General features: G+C 37.3%; 2 protein-coding genes and 1 pseudogene across 6 annotated transcripts; all 3 read left to right on the forward strand.

Annotated features, from left to right (window-relative positions):
- Positions 1-260: 260 nt before the first annotated feature.
- On the forward strand, positions 261-5,119 carry LOC110420930 (uncharacterized). 2 transcript variants are annotated; one of them, XM_021434348.2, is made up of 3 exons: positions 261-3,433; positions 3,545-3,887; positions 4,750-5,119. In XM_021434348.2, the coding sequence occupies exons 1-2, from the start codon at positions 793-795 to the stop codon at positions 3,877-3,879; spliced, it is 2,976 nt and encodes a 991-aa protein (XP_021290023.1). In that variant the 5' UTR covers positions 261-792; the 3' UTR covers positions 3,880-3,887; positions 4,750-5,119. The 2 variants fall into 2 exon arrangements, with proteins under 2 accessions (XP_021290023.1, XP_021290022.1); XM_021434347.2 differs by having other exon boundaries at positions 4,756-5,119.
- Positions 5,120-8,431: 3,312 nt separating this feature from the next.
- LOC110420659 (receptor kinase-like protein Xa21) lies at positions 8,432-11,626 on the forward strand (annotated as a pseudogene). Its single transcript, XR_016351468.1, has 3 exons — positions 8,432-8,615; positions 9,962-11,169; positions 11,288-11,626. The product of XR_016351468.1 is annotated as a receptor kinase-like protein Xa21 (transcript).
- A 1,508-nt stretch (positions 11,627-13,134) lies between these two features.
- LOC110420396 (ribulose bisphosphate carboxylase/oxygenase activase 2, chloroplastic-like) lies at positions 13,135-15,963 on the forward strand. 3 transcript variants are annotated; one of them, XM_021433687.2, is made up of 7 exons: positions 13,135-13,414; positions 13,664-13,983; positions 14,100-14,205; positions 14,301-14,386; positions 14,626-15,098; positions 15,185-15,466; positions 15,592-15,960. In XM_021433687.2, the coding sequence occupies exons 1-7, from the start codon at positions 13,370-13,372 to the stop codon at positions 15,717-15,719; spliced, it is 1,440 nt and encodes a 479-aa protein (XP_021289362.1). In that variant the 5' UTR covers positions 13,135-13,369; the 3' UTR covers positions 15,720-15,960. The 3 variants fall into 3 exon arrangements, with proteins under 3 accessions (XP_021289362.1, XP_089640324.1, XP_089640323.1); XM_089784198.1 differs by having other exon boundaries at positions 15,185-15,735; XM_089784197.1 differs by lacking the exon at positions 13,135-13,414 and having other exon boundaries at positions 13,427-13,983; positions 15,592-15,963.
- The last annotated feature ends 1,125 nt before the right edge of the window (positions 15,964-17,088 follow it).

A 17,088-nucleotide genomic window follows, 5' to 3' on the forward strand; every position in this document is an offset into this window, starting at 1 on the left:
CATATGAATAATGAATTGTTCAAACATATAGCAAAAAATTTATTTTAATTTAAATTTTTTTTGTACATTTTAAACGTTTCATTATTCATACAAATATGATGCTTGAATCTTTTAAATTAATGTAAAAATTTATCTGAAACATGATGTACTAGACAGGCAGACACCGTATCCTAAGTTCATGTAACATAGCATTCAGGCAATAAGGCATATACAAAGTGATACAAGACACTATTATAATAAGAGATAGAGTAAGGAAACAAGCTGCAACTGATGGAGATTTCATTCAATGGCTGCTGATACATATACAAGCCTAAAGATTCAAAAATACCTTAACTGATCTTCAGAATTTGATAAGTAAATGTGCATAAAGTATGACTAGCACTAATCTTAGTCAACAAGCTATCAACTAAAACCAAATTTATAGAGACAAACAAGTAATATAAGTCACAATAAGCATGCCTAATTGTCTGCCACTAAGCTGCAGCAAAGAGATGTTAGTCTGTAGGGACCAGAAACTAATCTTCGAGGAACAATCTAACAAGACTTCAGGGAAAATCTCAATTCTAAGAAAGAGTAAGCGAGCATGATTTGCAGTAACCATGATTGAATCTACAAGTAAAAACTAGTATTTCGAGTTTGTTGTTTTTCTTCTTTGTAGATTATGCGCTAAGACATATAATGTCATGACGACATCATATATACACAGTAGAATTTCAATATTTTAAATACTTTAGTTTTTTTGCTTTAATTGCATCCTCCATCTTAAGGTAGCCAAGCCTAAAGTAAACAGAAATGGCCGCAGAAATCACCATTTTGATTCTCAGTCTCATTATCCAACCATTGCTGGGTGGCTCCCAAGGTCTACCTAGGTTCAACAACAACACTGACCAGGAATCCCTTCTTGCATTTAAGTCTGAGATAAGTCGTGATCCTCTCGGAGTTCTTGGGACCTGGAATCCGAGTACTTCCTTCTGCAACTGGACCGGAGTTACTTGTAATGTCACTAAACAGAGAGTTACAGGTATCAACCTTGAAAACCATGGACTTGTGGGTATCATTGCTCCTCATATTGGCAACCTCTCCTTTCTTAACTACTTGAACCTTCAAAACAACAGTTTTCTTCGAAACCTTCCACAAGAAATGGGTCAGCTTTTCCGGTTAAGAACACTGATTCTAGGTTCTAATCAAATTCAAGGCTCAATACCATCATCTTTAAGTTTATGTACTAGACTTACTCTTCTTGATCTGTCAATCAACAGGCTCCAAGGAACCATTCCAAAAGAATTAGGTTCACTTTCAGAGCTTCAAGATGTATCTTTGGCGCAAAATTTTCTCGCAGGCCCTATTCCATCTTCATTTGTGAATCTCTCTTCTTTGACAAACTTAATTCTAATGTCAAACGACCTACATGGACAGATACCGGAGGGGTTGGGTCGCCTTCCCTTTTTAATCAACCTTCAGGTCGGCCTTAATAGCATTTCCGGTGAAATCCCACCTTCATTGTTCAATAGTTCCTCGTTGATTGCCTTAGCCATGGCTGGCAATAGACTCACAGGTACCCTCCCTCCAGATATGTTTACTACTTTAACAAGCTTAACGACCCTTTACTTGGGAGGAAATCTTTTGTCTGGACGCATACCACCGTCTTTAGGCAATGCTTCAAACTTAGTTCGTGTTGATCTCTCAAATAACAGTTTCAGTGGCCGAATTCCATTACTGTGGAACCTGCCAAATATTCAAATTTTGAGCTTACAGATGAACTCGCTGGTTAATATGGGCAACATGGATTTCATAACTTCTTTGGCAAATTCTACCCAACTTCAAGTATTTTCGGTGGCGGAAAATCAGCTTACTGGCAAGCTTCCATCTTCTATAGGGAATCTCTCTCGACAACTTTCATTGTTGGTCATGAATAACAACTTTTTTGAAGGAAGCTTACCTGGAGAGGTAAGTAATTTGATCAACTTGACCCTTATAGCTTTTGAACGCAATTCCTTGAGTGGAAGCATTCCACCTTCAATAGGTAGTTTGCCAAACCTGCAGAATATTTACTTACACCAAAACAAATTCTCAGGAAAGATACCAGAGTCTCTTGGAAACCTGACTTACTTATCTGAAGTTCACCTAAGCAACAATTTTTTAGAAGGGACTATTCCTGCAACCTTGGGAGACTGTCAGCGTCTTCAGTCGCTAGACCTGTCAGTTAACTTGCTTAACGGAACTATTCCCAGAGATATATTTGGAATTCCAAGTTTTGGAATGATCCTGAACCTCTCTTTCAATTCTTTAAGTGGATTTGTTCCTGCCGAAGTAGGCAATCTGAATATGATTCAGGCAATAGACGTGGAAAATAACCAACTATCAGGGGATATACCTGTCACAATTGGAGATTGTTCAAGCCTACTGTATTTGAATATGCCTAGAAATTCATTTCAGGGACCAATACCAAATTCTCTAGCCAAATTGAAAGGTATAGAATATATTGACCTCTCCTCAAACAAACTCACCGGTGTCATCCCGACTTCTTTAGAAACTTTAAAATTCTTGCAAGTTTTAAACCTGTCCAGGAACCAGCTCTCGGGAGAGGTTCCAAAAGCGGGGATTTTCAGAAACTCAACAGGGGTTTCTCTTTCTGGAAATCTGAAGCTTTGTGGTGGAGTACCAGATTTAGGACTCCCAAAATGCAATTCTCCAGAAAAACACCCAGATGATTCAAAGGTAAAAATTATACTAATAGCGTTGTTTGCATCTGTCGCATTCATCATTATCTCCATGTTAGTCCTTTGGTACGTCAGAAAGAAAGGTTCTGGAGTCCATGAGGATAACGATGATGCTAATTCACCGGAGAGGCATCCAAGGTATAGGCATCACGATCTCAAACTTGCTACCCGAAATTTCAGTTCAGAATATTTGATCGGAGAGGGTAGCTTTGGATCAGTTTACAAGGGAATTTTTCGTGATGGAAGTTTGGCAGCTATCAAGGTCTTTAAAATGGGGCAACACGGAGCTTCTAAGAGCTTCCTAGCTGAGTGCGAAGCTCTTCGAAATATCAGACACCGGAACCTTGTTAAAATTATAAGTGTATGTTCAGCTGGCGATTTCAAGGCATTAATCCTTCCGTTCATGCCAAATGGAAATCTGGAACAGTTACTTCACCCGAGAAGTGAAAACTGTGTGGTAGAAAAAGCACTTGATATAAACCTGAGATTGAAGATAGCTCAAGATGTCGCCTCAGCACTGGCGTATTTGCATCATGATTGTGAAACCCCTGTTGTGCACTGTGATCTTAAGCCAAGCAACGTTCTCCTGGATGGAGAAATGTTAGCTCATGTTGGCGATTTTGGACTCGCAAGGATCCTACTTAAGAATTCAGCCAAGGCTCATCTTAGCAGTTCCATTGGACTAAAAGGATCACTTGGCTACATGGCTCCAGGTGATGTTTTTATATTCCGTAACTCTTTTCCTTTCAACAATGATTATATGTTCTGTTTTTATTCCTTCTGTTAATTCTTCTGAAAGCTGATCATATCCAGCATTAATGCAGAATATGGGATGGGGGCAGGGGCCTCAACCCGAGGGGATGTCTACAGTTTTGGCATACTGATCCTGGAGATGTTTACAAGGAAAAGACCCACAGACAATCTGTTCACTGGAGATATGGATTTGCAAAAATGGGTTTCAATGCACCTTCCTGACAATCTCCTGGATATTGTAGATCATGAACTTCTGCAAAACGAATGGCAGCCAGCACATTCTGACGGAATAGCCAGAGTGTTAAATATTGGATTGATGTGTGCCAGAAAATCACCAGAAGAACGACCTACCATGAGAGAGGTCTCTGCAATGATAGAAAATGTCAAGGCCAACTTACCAGAGTAAAGCTAATGGTATGCATCATGATTGCTCCACACACTATACCTACTTATGCATTAAATTTGTCAGTAATATATTCTATATTAAAACGATGTTAACGGTCAACTTAGATTGAATTCGAATTTTGTTGTCCTTTTCCTGCTGCGATGAAAACAAAAGTTGTCTCAGGCTTTTGACATTTGGAAAACCTAAAGAATGAATGCTTTCGGCTTGTAGTTTGCCACGTTGCCTTTTATATTATTATTTGAATACATCTACATTGAGCAGAGAGAGAAATTCCTAGAGTTGCTATTCCCTTTGCTATCTTTGGATTCAATCTAATTTGCCTGGGAAGGGTGCACCTTCCACTAGGCAAAGTCCCCATTCCATTTTGCGGATAAGGAGGTATTACAGTAATCAATATAAAATTCTTTTATGTTCTTTTTCAAACCGGAATGATAGAAAGAGATAAGGATGGAAAATTTTTTAATTTAATCGTTATCCTAAATGACCTATGTCTTGGCAAGAGACGAACCCCTTGTTATTACCATGGATGCATTGCTGGTGCATCTTTTCAAAAAAGATTTTCTGATTATCGTATGTAGTAATCATGCTTATAAATCCAACTTCAAATCCTTTATTTATTCGATATGAAATTTTATAATATTCTTTCTCGTTTACATTTATGTACTCTTATCATAAATCGAGTCATCCTACTCCATGCATTAAAACATTTGGTGTGATATCGAAATTTAATGTAAATTGATTCTAATACCATTTTATCACAAGATTATATATATGTTTTTTAAAAAAATTAACTCATTAATATATACTATATTTACATTTATAAATCTAAAACCTATTTTTTTCAATAACACGTACCTATTATCCATCAAGTTACAGGGGACCACCGTGGGCTGGTGGCGAAGTGTACGGTATTCACTTGCAACAAAAGATAACCAATTAGGCTTGGGTCAAAAACTAATGGAAATTAAAGTCTCGGATGGAGAAAGTGGCATTTTGAAAGACGAAGATGTCCACATGTCAACCACATGACTTAGAATTTTATCCTTAAGCAATTTTAATTATGTTGTAATAAAGGCCACATGATGTGAGCTGTTAAAGACAACAATTATTTAAATAAGTTGTGTTGTCTTTGATCCCTTAGTTTTATATTAGTTGTTTTATTGTCCTTTATCTTTTTAGTGTTTGTGCATAAATACACTTAATGCAGTAGCAAAAAAATCATTCAATTCCTTGTTTTCAATTTATCTCTTTTCTGAAAATTTTCTATTACGTTTTTGATAAGTATTCTAATTTCTCTTATAAATATTTTCAAAAGATCAACATGGTATTAGAGATGATCTTAAGGGACCTTGGCAAATTCGTTTCAACACATTTATCCTTTACAACCTTTTTTTCCTTTATTTGTTCTTTCCTTCAAACTTTTAAAATACATGACCTCTTCTAGCTACAACATTGCTCTTCATCCAATTTTCAATGGGAACAATTATCCCATGTGGGCCATGAAAATTAAGACATATCTAAAGGCTTGTGGTAGTAGGAGGTGACCTTCTTACCTGACAAGCCAACCCAACAATTGCTCAAATGAAGCAATACAATGAAGAAGTAGCAAAATGGTTTAAGGCTTTATCTTGCATCCACTCCGCTGTCACGGATGCAATCTTTGCAAGGATCATGGCATGTGAATCTGCAAAGGAAGCTTAGGACAAGATAAAGGAAGAGTTTCGTGGTAGTAATCGTACAAGGCAAATATAGATTCTAAATTTGTTGAGAGAATTTGAAGTGCTAACAATGAAAGATGAAGAAACGATGAAGGGTTATTTTGATAAAGTTTTAAGAGTTGTAAATCAGTTAAGACTACTTGGTGACAATATAACAGGAAGAAGAGTTGTCAACAAATTTTTGGTAAGTTTGCTTGAAAAATTTGAATAAAAAATTTCCTCTCTAGAGGATTCTAAGAACTTGACAACTATGTCAGTATCAGAATTAATAAATGCTTTGCAAGCTCAAAAGCAACGCAGAGCATTAAGGCAAGAAGACCATGTCGAAGCAGCCTTGGCTGTAAGAAGTGTTGACAAATGAACTAGCAGTAGAAGTCACAAGAAGACCGAACATGAGAAGAAAGATAAAATTGCTGCAAGGAAACAAGGAATGAAAGGGCAATTTCCACCATGTTCTTACTGCAAAAAGAAGAATCACATTGAGAAATATTGCTGGGACATGCCCCATGTAAAATGAAGAGCCTGCAATCAAAAGAGACATGTTGAAAAAGTTTGCAAAACAAAGAAAACCGAGTTGAAGAAAAAGCTGCAATTGTGGAACAAAAGGAAGAAGTTGAAGAAACACTATTTATGGTTATTAAATCAAATAACTCAGAAAAAGATAGTGTTTGGTTGATTGATAGTGCCTGCTCCACTCATATTACAAGCAAGATTAAGAACTTTCTTGATCTAAATAAAGCCTACAAGTCAACTATAGAAATTGGAAATGGAAATTTGCTAAAGATTGAAGGTCGTGGCATCATTGGTATCACTACTAAGAAAGGTATGAAAACCATTGCCAATGTTTGCTTTACACCTGAAGTTATTCAAAACCTTTTAAGTGTAGGGCAGTTAGTGAAAGAAAAAAATTCACTATTATTCAAAGACAAACAATGCACGATTTTTGACCCATCTGGTAAAGAAATTACAACTGTTAAAATGAGAAACAAATGTTTCCCATTAGATTTGAATGAAGCACGTCATATGGCCTATAAATGTGTTTCAAATGAAGCTAGGTTGTGGCACAAAAGATTAGGCCACATCAACTATCAGTCCATAAAGAACATATGATCTTTGAATCTCATCAATGATATGCCAGTAATCACTAAAGTTGAGAAAACATGTGAAATTTGTCTACAGGCCAAGCAAAGTAGGCATCCTTTTCCGAATCAAAGTCAAACATGAGCCACAAATCGGTTGTAACTCATGCATACTGATATTTGTGGTCCTATTGGCACTTTATCACTTAATGGAAACAAATATTTCATTTTGTTTATTGATGATTTCACCAGGTTTTGCTAGATATTTTTCCTCAAGCAAAAGTCAAAAGCCATTTAATACTTTATGAAGTTTAAAGTTCTTGTGGAGAAGCAAATTGATAAAAAAATCAAAGCCTTAAGATCAGATAAAGGCTTAAAGTACAGTTTAAATGAGTTTAAAGCCTTGTTAGCTCAAGAAGGAATCAAACAGTTTTTTACAGTATCATACACTCCTTAGCAAAACGGTGTAAGCGAGAGGAAGAATCATATTGTTGTGGAGATGATCAGATGCTTATTATTTGAGCAATAAATGCCAAAATACTTTTGGGTAGAGGTTGCAAATTTTGCTGTGACTTTGCAAAATTTGTACCCACTACAACGTTGAATTCAATGACACCATTTAATGTTTGGAATGGATATAAACCATCTGTTTCAAATGTGAAAGTATTTGGCTGCATTGCATATGCCCAATTTCCTTAGCAGAAAAGAACCAAACTGGACTTGAAAACCCAAATCTCAATTAACTTGGGTTATAGCAATGCTACAAAAGGACACCGGCTGTTTAATGTTGAAACAAATAAACTGAACCTGGGCTTCATGATCCCATCAGGGAAGGTCTCAAACCCATCTATTCTCTAGAAACAGATTTCAAAGCCTCTCGTTCCTGGGAACAATTATCATAATTTTGTTATCTCTGGGTTTAGGCATTCTTTAGGCAATGGTGCTACTATTTCTTTCTGGAATGATGCTTGGCTAGAAAACTCCACCCTAGTAGTTCTTTTTCCTAGAATTCAGGCTCTTGCAGTTGATAAAAAAGCCACCATTGCAAGCTTGGGACAGTGGATAAATGATAAATCGTGTTGGGAGATTAAGTTGCGTAAGCCACCCCTAAGTTGGGAAAAAAATCAGTGGACCAACTTTAAAAGTTTTATTGAAGATATCCAACCTCATCGCACTGATATGGATAAGGCAATCTGGAAGCACTCCACCAGTGGTCAATACTCATCCTTTTCTTTTTATAATTTCTATAAGAGTTCTTCTAATGCCATTATTAAACCTTGGAGTTACCTCTGGACTAGCCTTGTCCCCCCTAAAATTGAAACCTTCTGCTGGCAGGTTCTCCATGGAAAGCTAGCAGTTAAAGCTACACTCCACGATAGAGGAATCATTTGTAGAGAGGAAGCCTCTTGTTCATTTTGCAAAGCTCACCTTGAGACCCCTTCTCACTTATTTTTCAATTGTTTTATGGCCTGGGAAGTTTGGCCCCTTTGTTGCAAGAAATAGTGCATTAGTTGGGCCTCTCCAAGTGATGTTGTGTCCTTTTTCAAGGCCTGGATGCTTATGCCTCTCCCAAACCAAAAGAGAGATCCCTGGAGAATGCTTTTTTTCGCCTCTTTTTGGTCTTTATGGCTTTGTCGTAATGAAATTATATTCAAGAATAAGACTTTTGACTCCCACCAGATTGTTGATATTATCTTCTTACGCCACACGCTTTGGTGCAAGTGCAAGTGGCAGTTGGGGCATATTTCATATAATATGTGCCTTACTTATCTTGTTACTTCCGCTGTCAAGGGAGAAGAAAGTAAGCTGAAAGTGAGCGCCACTTGGATGCCACTTCCTTACGGCACGCTTAAGCTAAATATCGATGGAGCAGCCATAGGTAAACTCAGGCCAGTTGGTATAGGTGTAATCCTTAGGAACCACCAAGGTGTCATAAAAGGTACTTTCTCCCACAACATTGGCATAAAAGATTCAAACTTTGCTGAATTTCAAGCCATTCACCAGGGTCTTAAATTTTTCCTTGCCTCTCCATGGGCCTCCAACTCTAACTTGAAAGTTGAAAGTGATTCCTCTAACGCCATTCTCTAGACGAGAGACCATAGCAAAGTTCCCTAGCGTATGAAACTAATCTCCAATGCCATTGAAACTCTTTCTAAATCTATCATAAGAGTCACCTTTAATCATATCAGCCGGGAGATAAATTCAATAGATGACGGTCTTATTAAAGTTGGGATATTGAGAGCTAATAACTTTAGTACCTTCCTCGAGTCACCAGGAATGGATCTTTCCTCTAAAGTTTAGTTATGTAGAACAATTCTAAAATGTACAAATGATTCACTTTTTCTGTTCGCACATCAGATTGCTTCTGATGCTTACCGATCCTTGTATGTGAGGATGCTTTTGCTCTTTTGAAAGCTGTTTAAACTGTTATTTCTTTAAAAGACTTCATCAATAAATTTACCTTTAAAAAAAAATGTTAAAACAAAGAAAGTTTTCATTAGTCGAGATGTAGTGTTCAGTGAAGACCTTCATTGGAATTGGATGAAGAATCAAATTGCAGAAAATAACAATGATAATGTTGTGGTGAACCTGGATGTTTTTGAAGAAGAAGCAGGACATGAGTTAGATGATAATGTCAATGACATACCAATAAGAGGAACTTGATCTTTACAACATATTTTTGAGCAATGTAATGTTTCTATAATTGATCCAAGTTCCTATATTGAAGCTGCATCTGATAAACAATGGAAACTTGCTATGGAGGCTGAAATGACAATGATCAAAGGAAACCAAACCTCGATTTTGGTTGATAGACCAAAATATCAAAGAGTTATCAATGTAAAGTGGATTTTCAGAACCAAGCTAAACTCTAATGGCTAGATAAATAAATTGAAAGCCAAGTTAGTGGTGAGAGGTTTTCCTCTCCATGGTGTGGATTTCTTTGAGACCTTTGCTCTGACGGCTAGGCATGAAACGATTAGACTTCTTATAGCACTTGCAGGAAGGGAACAATGGAGGATTTGGCACATGGAGGTTAAATTTGTGTTTTTAAATGGGACTATAAATGAAGATATTTATGTCAAGCAGCCTGAAGGATTTGTTGAGAAAGGCAAAGAAGATAAAGTCTATAAATTGATCAAGGCTCTTTACGGTTTAAAGTAGGCACCAAGAGCTTGGTATGAGAAAATTAAGGCTATCTGAGGAGTAATAAGTTCTTTCGCAGTGAAAGGGAACCCACCTTATACGTGAAAAGTTCCTTGGGTAAAATCTAACTTATTGTCTCAGTTTATGTAGATATATTTGGAATTCCAAGTTTTGGAATGATCCTGAACCCCTCTTTCAGTTCCTTAAGCGGATTTGTTCCTGCCGAAGTAGGCAATCTTAAAATGATTCAAGCAATAGACGTGGCAAGTAACCAACAATCAGGGGATATACCTGTCACAATTGGTGATTGTTCAAGCCTATTGTATTTGACTATGTCTAGAAATTCATTTCAGGGATCAATACCAAATTCTCTAGCCAAATTGAAAGGAATAGAGTATATTGACTTCTCCTCAAACAAACTCACTGGTGTCATCCCGACTTCTTTAGAAACTTAAGAATTCTTGCAAGTTTTAAACCTGTCCAGGAGCCAGCTCTCGGGAGAGGTTCCAAAAGCGGGGATTTTCAGAAACTCAACAGGGGTTTCTCTTTCTGGAAATCTGAAGCTTTGTGGTGGAGTAACAGATTTAGGACTCCCAAAATGCGATTCTCCAGAAAAACACTCAGGTGATTCAAAGGTAAAAATTATACTAATAGCGTTGTTTGCATCTGTCGCATTCGTCATTATCTCCATGTTAGTCCTTTGGTCCGTTAGAAAGAAAGGTTCAGGGGTCCTTGACGGTAATGATGATGCTAATTCACGGGAGGGGCATCCAAGGCATAGGCATCACGATCTTAAACTCGCTAGCCGAAATTTCAGTTCAGAATATTTGATCGAGAGTGTAGCTTTGGATCAGTTTACAAGGGATTTTTTTGTGAGAGAAGTTTGGCAGCTGTCAAGGTCTTTAAACTGGGGCAACATGGAGCTTCTGAGAGCTTTCTAGCTGAGTGCGAAGCTCTTCGAAATATCAGACACTGGAAACGTGTTAAAATTATAAGTGTATGTTCAGCTGGCGATTTCAAGGCATTAGTCCTTCCGTTCATGCCAAATGGAAACCTGGAACAGTTACTTCACCCTAGAAGTGAAAACTGTGAGGTAGAAAAAGCTCTTGACATAAACCTGAGATTGAAGATAGCTCAAGATGTCGCCTCAGCAGTTGAATATTTGCATCATGATTGCGACACCCCTGTTGTGCACTGTGAACTTAAGCCAAGCAACGTTCTCCTGGATGGAGAAATGTTAGCTCATGTTGGCAATTTTGGACTCGCAAGGATCCTACTTAGGAATTCACCCAAGGCTCATCTTAGTAGTTCCCTCGGACTAAAAGGATCAATTGGCTACATGGCTCCAGGTGACGTTTTACATTATGTAACTCCTTTTTTTGTTTTTTTCAACAATGATTATATGAACTGTTTTTATTCCCTCTGTTAAGTCTTCCGAAAAGCTGACCATATCTAGCATTAATGCAGAATATGGGATGAGGGCAGGGGTCTCAACCTGAGGAGATGTCAACAGTTTTGGCGTACTGGTCCTCGAGATGTTTACAAGGAAAAGACCCACAGACAATCTGTTCACTGGCGATATGGATTTGCAAAAATGGGTTTCAATGCATCTGCCTGACAATTTCCTGGACATTATTGTGGATCATGAACTTCGGCAAAAAGAATGGAAGCCATCACATGCTGATGGCATGGCCACCGTGTTAAATATTGGTTTGATGTGTGCCAGGAAATCACCTGAAGAACGACCTACCATGAGAGAGGTCTCTGCAATGATAAAAGATGTCAAGGCCAACTTATCTGAGTAGCTAATCACATGCATCACGCTTGCTTCGATATATTATATAAGTATAATCTGTAACAAATAATCAATATTAGAACGATGTTAAAATTCAACTTAGATTGACTTGGCATTTCTTTTCCTTTTCATACTTATGCAAACCTTAGATATTGTGACTTTGAATTACCTCCATTTCACATTGGAGGAAGACTAAAGGCCCAACTTAATGAAAGGACGCCAACCAAATCATCAATTCACCTTTAAGTCAGCTAGTTGCTATCTCTAATTATGAATTTATTTTTAAAAGATATATAACACGTATATCATTCTATTTTTAATATATTTTACACATAATCTGTGTGATTAAGCATAATTTTTTTGAGGAATTAAAACATATTCTAATTGCATTTATAAGCAGAGAACATATTTACCTTTCCAGACAGGCTTCTTTTAAGCCCAAAGGTCTAAATATCAATGAATTCAGGTCTATGGTTATAGCAAGTTGGGCAAGTTCCCAATTCAAGAAATTTTAGCATTCAGAAAAAAGAACACTAACTGATTGAATTAGGTCAGAGATGGTGAGCCATTAGACAAAATAGAATTGCATGGAAGGGTTTGGAACTGCAAAGTGAAAATGATGGCAATCCTGGATTTTCCTTCTCAAGAAAAGGATCACAAGGTCAAGAATCAGGGCCACTAGCTCACATCTCTGTCAAGTAAACGCCCAAGCTACAGATAACAATGGATGAGATAACGAAAGTTGTCCTGGCCTTGTGATATTTGCACTTGGAAACCCGAAAAGAATGAATGCTTTTGGCTTTTAGTTTGCCAGGTTGCATTATTTATTTATTTATTTTAATATTTTTACATTGAACAGACTGGAGTTGCTATTATCTTTCCTATTTTGGATTCAATCTAATTTACTCTGGGAAGGGTGCGTCTTCCGCAAGCCAAAGTTGTGGATAAGAAATGCTGTAAAAATAAAATTCTAGTATCGAGTATCTTAATATTGCTTAATCTAATGAAATAATATGATACAATATTTAAAAGAAGTTTTGAATTGTATAAAATAATTTAAATAAATTTTTATTTTTTATTATATTTAATTAAATTTTTATATTTTTATTTTAAATTAAATAAATCATCATAATTAAAAATTGATTAACTATTATTATGTAAAATATCACTTGTTATTTTTTTATACTCACATGATTAATAGTAATATTAATATGACAAGTAAAAAATATCACATGATCATATCATCATATCATATTAATATATCGATCATTATTACGTCACGTAACATAGAATGTTAAATAAAATTTTAACTAAGTCAATTATTAATCATATACTCTTATTTAATTTAAAATAAAAAATTAAAAATTTATGTAATTTTAAATAGAATACAAAAAATTAATTTTTTATGAAATAAAAATAAAATTTTATTTAAAATTTTTGAATAATTTAAAAACTTCTTTAACCATTGCCATCCCAAGTGTAACAGGCCCCATATTCCAAAACCAACGTAGCAATAAAACTCCAGAGTCTTTATCGTGCGGCCATCAGCCAATTCGCAAGCCAATCCACGGGATTTCTCCCACTGTTCTCCGCACGCCCATAACTTGTCCTTATAAAGCTCCCCACCCAACCAATCTTCCATCTTCAAATCCACAACACTCCAAGAACTGTTTTGTTGAGATTTTGTTTTCAGTTTCATTTCGTCTTGTTGCCATTTAAAGCCCATTCCTAATTCTGATCTCAGCCGTTCAGTCATGGCTACTGCTGTCTCAGCCGTAGGAGCTGTTAACAGGGTGCCGGTACTATGCTTTTTCCCGCTCTATTTTGTTTTCTTGTCCTAGTCATTGCCGTAGCATCTCTCGACTTTGTAGACCTTTTAACTGTCTCTTTTATAGTTTTCATCGTCTTTCAAACTTCTGGGTGTAGAAGAAGAAAATGGAAAAAGAATTAATTTGCAAACTGTGAATTCTTTTCTTAAGGATATGGAATCGGTTGTTTTGTTACAATCTTGTGGTGCGGTAGTAAAAAAGAGAGTGTCTTTGTTGCAGTGGAACTTGAATGGCTCTGGGCCTGCAGCAGCATCACTTCCAAGCTCAGCATTCTGGGGAAACACTCTGAAGAAGGTTACCTCCAAGATCAGCCACCGGAAGGTTTCTCCAAAGAATTTCAAGGTTGTTGCTGAATATGATGAGTCAAAGCAGACCTCAAAGGACAGGTGGAAGGGGCTTGCCTATGATGAATCTGATGACCAACAGGATATTACAAGAGGAAAGGGAATGGTGGACACTGTCTTCCAGGCTCCTATGGGGACAGGAACTCACCATGCTATCATGAGTTCCTATGACTACATCAGCCAAGGCCTTCGCACGTAAGTGGCTAATTAATTAAGGAATCTCAAAATTGATGTAAGTTTAAGACTACTGCATGGAATTGCAGTGTGAGATTGAATTTTGACAAGGAACAATATTGCTCAACTCTTTGTAGGTACAACTTGGACAATACTATGGATGGGTTCTACATTGCTCCTGCATTCATGGACAAGGTTGTTGTTCACATCACCAAAAATTTCTTGAACCTGCCAAACATTAAGGTGTGTTGATAGAATGCCTTAAGATTTGTTCAATCAGCTATATAATTTTTGTTGAATATCAAGAAAGTTGGATAATTTGTGAATAACTGTGACAGGTGCCTCTCATCTTGGGTATTTGGGGAGGTAAAGGTCAAGGGAAATCATTCCAATGTGAGCTTGTCTTTGCCAAGATGGGAATCAAGTAAGTTAATGTCTTTTTTTTTTTACTATTATTGCTTTCTTCACTTTGAATCTTTGATGATTCAGGAAAATTGTTGAAAAAGAGGGAGAAAATTGAAAAATTTTGAGCCTATTAATAGTTCTCTTGACAACATGTTTGGCAGAATGTGCTTAATTGACTTGTAAAAGAGTAAAACTTTCAAATATTCATTTAGATATTTATGATCCTTGCTCTTTGATCCTATGACCATGAGTATACAGTCCCATTATGATGAGTGCTGGTGAATTGGAAAGCGGGAATGCTGGGGAGCCTGCAAAATTGATCAGACAAAGGTATCGTGAGGCAGCAGACATCATCAGGAAGGGAAAGATGTGCTGCCTCTTCATCAACGACCTTGATGCAGGTGCTGGAAGGATGGGTGGAACCACCCAATATACAGTCAACAATCAAATGGTGAATGCTACCCTGATGAACATTGCTGATAACCCAACATATGTTCAGCTCCCTGGTATGTACAACAAGGAAGAGAATCCCCGTGTTCCTATTATAGTCACTGGTAATGACTTCTCCACATTGTATGCTCCTCTCATCCGTGATGGTCGTATGGAGAAATTCTACTGGGCTCCTACTCGAGAAGATAGGATTGGTGTGTGCTCTGGTATTTTCAAAACCGACCGTGTTCCTCATGAAGACATTGTCAAGCTTGTTGACACTTTCCCTGGACAATCTATTGGTAAGCCTTCCTTACCTTAAGGATACCTTCTAATACGTGCAAAAATGAAATTGATGGGAGAATACTAATATGCACACTTATTGCAGATTTTTTTGGTGCCCTCAGGGCGAGAGTATACGATGATGAAGTGAGGGGATGGGTTTCAGATGTTGGAGTACAAAATGTTGGGAAAAGGCTTGTGAATTCAAAGGAGGGACCTCCAACATTTGAGCAGCCAAAAATGACTCTTGAGAAGCTACTTGAGTATGGAAACATGCTTGTCCAAGAACAGGAGAATGTAAAGAGAGTCCAGTTGGCTGATAAGTACTTGAAAGAGGCAGCTCTTGGAGATGCTAATGATGATGCCATCAAGAATGGAAGCTTCTATGGTTAGACCCTTGATCCTAAAGGGCTTGCTGGTGGCTTGCATCTGGCTTTAGGATTATAACTAAATGAAAACAATAAAGGATACAAGAAGATTATAATTAAGCTTTTCATAATTGTTTGGATGCAGGCAAAGCAGCTCAGCAGGTTAATCTGCCTGTCCCTGAAGGCCGCACGGATCCATCAGCAACAAACTTCGATCCAACTGCCAGAAGTGATGACGGAAGCTGTGTTTATAATTTTTTTTTTTTTGAATAAGTAAAGATTTTCATTGATCAAGACAGGAAGTCTTTGTAATTTACAAAAGAATCTGACTTGAGACAGCAGTCAGTTACTAACCTGACTTAACAAAAAACAGCCAAGCCAAGGACAATACAACATTTGATCTCTTGAACAATCACACATCAATTTTACTAGCATCCAAAAATCTTTAAACGCACCACTTATACTTGGAAACAGTAAACTCCTGTTTTTGTTCCTTATTGGCAGCAACAGAAAGTCATAAACCACAATCACAAGACAGTAGGCATCATTCAGAAAAAATATACAATAAATTCCTTGATCTTTCCACCCCGTCATTGGCAAGGCTGTCGGCAATGTCATTACTCGGTCTGGGGATGTGTTTGATATCCCAACCCAGAAGCTTTAGGCTTATTGACTTAATTTAAGAAACAATATGCGGGAACCTCCATGGGGCTTCAGCAAGCTTAGAAATTCAAAGTACTGCATTCATGGAGTCACTTTCCAAGATAAGACTGTTCTTTATAGTTAAACATGTCATGAAGAGAGAATAATCTCTAAGAATGATTGATCTACTCTGTTGAATAGAGTAGTATCTTAATTTGTACTTGTGTTTTAGCATATAGTCTTCTTTGTTAGCATAATTTAATCCCTATAGTTATACAACTTAATTAACATTTTAGTGTATAACAATTACAAAGACACTCTCTCTTCATCCATATTAATGTGTGTATCTGTTAGGAATTGAGAGTTGTGAAGTTTCCATCAGTGAGATGATTAAGTAAATCAGACCCATAACTATGTGCTACTTGTATGGTATCCGGATTTGCTGTTGCCCCTGCTTTCTAATTTCTAGAGGGACCACCCGGAAGGCAAGGTCATGGAATACCATGAAATGTACGGTAACAAGCCAACGGCACGCCATAGGATCTGACACCATAGATTGACCTTGCCAACTTTCTGCCCTGGGCTAGAAAATGAACTTGGACCGAGCCCACCCGATGTCTCGATGTAGCTTTAAATGGGCCAACCTTATTCTTTATACTTCACCTACCGATTTGTGCAGAAAAAGCTGTGGCCGGTATATAAATGACCAACGCTATTATTATCAGTAGTGGTTAAATAATCGACCCATTTTTTAAATAAGAAGCACATGCTGAATTCTAATTGTCAGAAGGGTCCTGATAAACCTTGTCCAAAAAGCATCCCATGCTCCAACAATTTGCAGTATCTGTTAAAACGTTCAGCTTAATTTAGGGCGAGTACGCTGTTTCAGCTGTCTCCTCCCGTCGGCACTGAAATGTCCAAGGCACAGAGAATCCAGGATGTAAAGAAATGAATCTGTGAACTCATCTCTTCTGCTTGGTTTCTCAGGATTCAGGGTTTG

The sequence above is a fragment of the Theobroma umbraticum genome, unplaced genomic scaffold (genome assembly GCF_002168275.2).
Source record: "Theobroma umbraticum cultivar Fairchild unplaced genomic scaffold, ASM216827v3 scaffold_86.0, whole genome shotgun sequence".
Lineage (NCBI taxonomy): Eukaryota > Viridiplantae > Streptophyta > Magnoliopsida > Malvales > Malvaceae > Theobroma > Theobroma umbraticum.

What these genes read in the sequence shown, in the direction of transcription:
- LOC110420930 (XM_021434348.2), top strand. Translation starts at nt 793, where the DNA reads ATGGCCGCAGAAATCACCATTTTGATTCTCAGTCTCATTATCCAACCA. An exon ending in ACTTGGCTACATGGCTCCAG is followed by an intron (nt 3,434 to 3,544) that starts GTGATGTTTTTA and finishes GCATTAATGCAG; the next exon opens with AATATGGGATGGGGGCAGGG.
- LOC110420396 (XM_089784197.1), top strand. Translation starts at nt 13,598, where the DNA reads ATGGAATCGGTTGTTTTGTTACAATCTTGTGGTGCGGTAGTAAAAAAG. An exon ending in ATCAGCCAAGGCCTTCGCAC is followed by an intron (nt 13,984 to 14,099) that starts GTAAGTGGCTAA and finishes AACTCTTTGTAG; the next exon opens with GTACAACTTGGACAATACTA. An exon ending in TGAACCTGCCAAACATTAAG is followed by an intron (nt 14,206 to 14,300) that starts GTGTGTTGATAG and finishes TAACTGTGACAG; the next exon opens with GTGCCTCTCATCTTGGGTAT.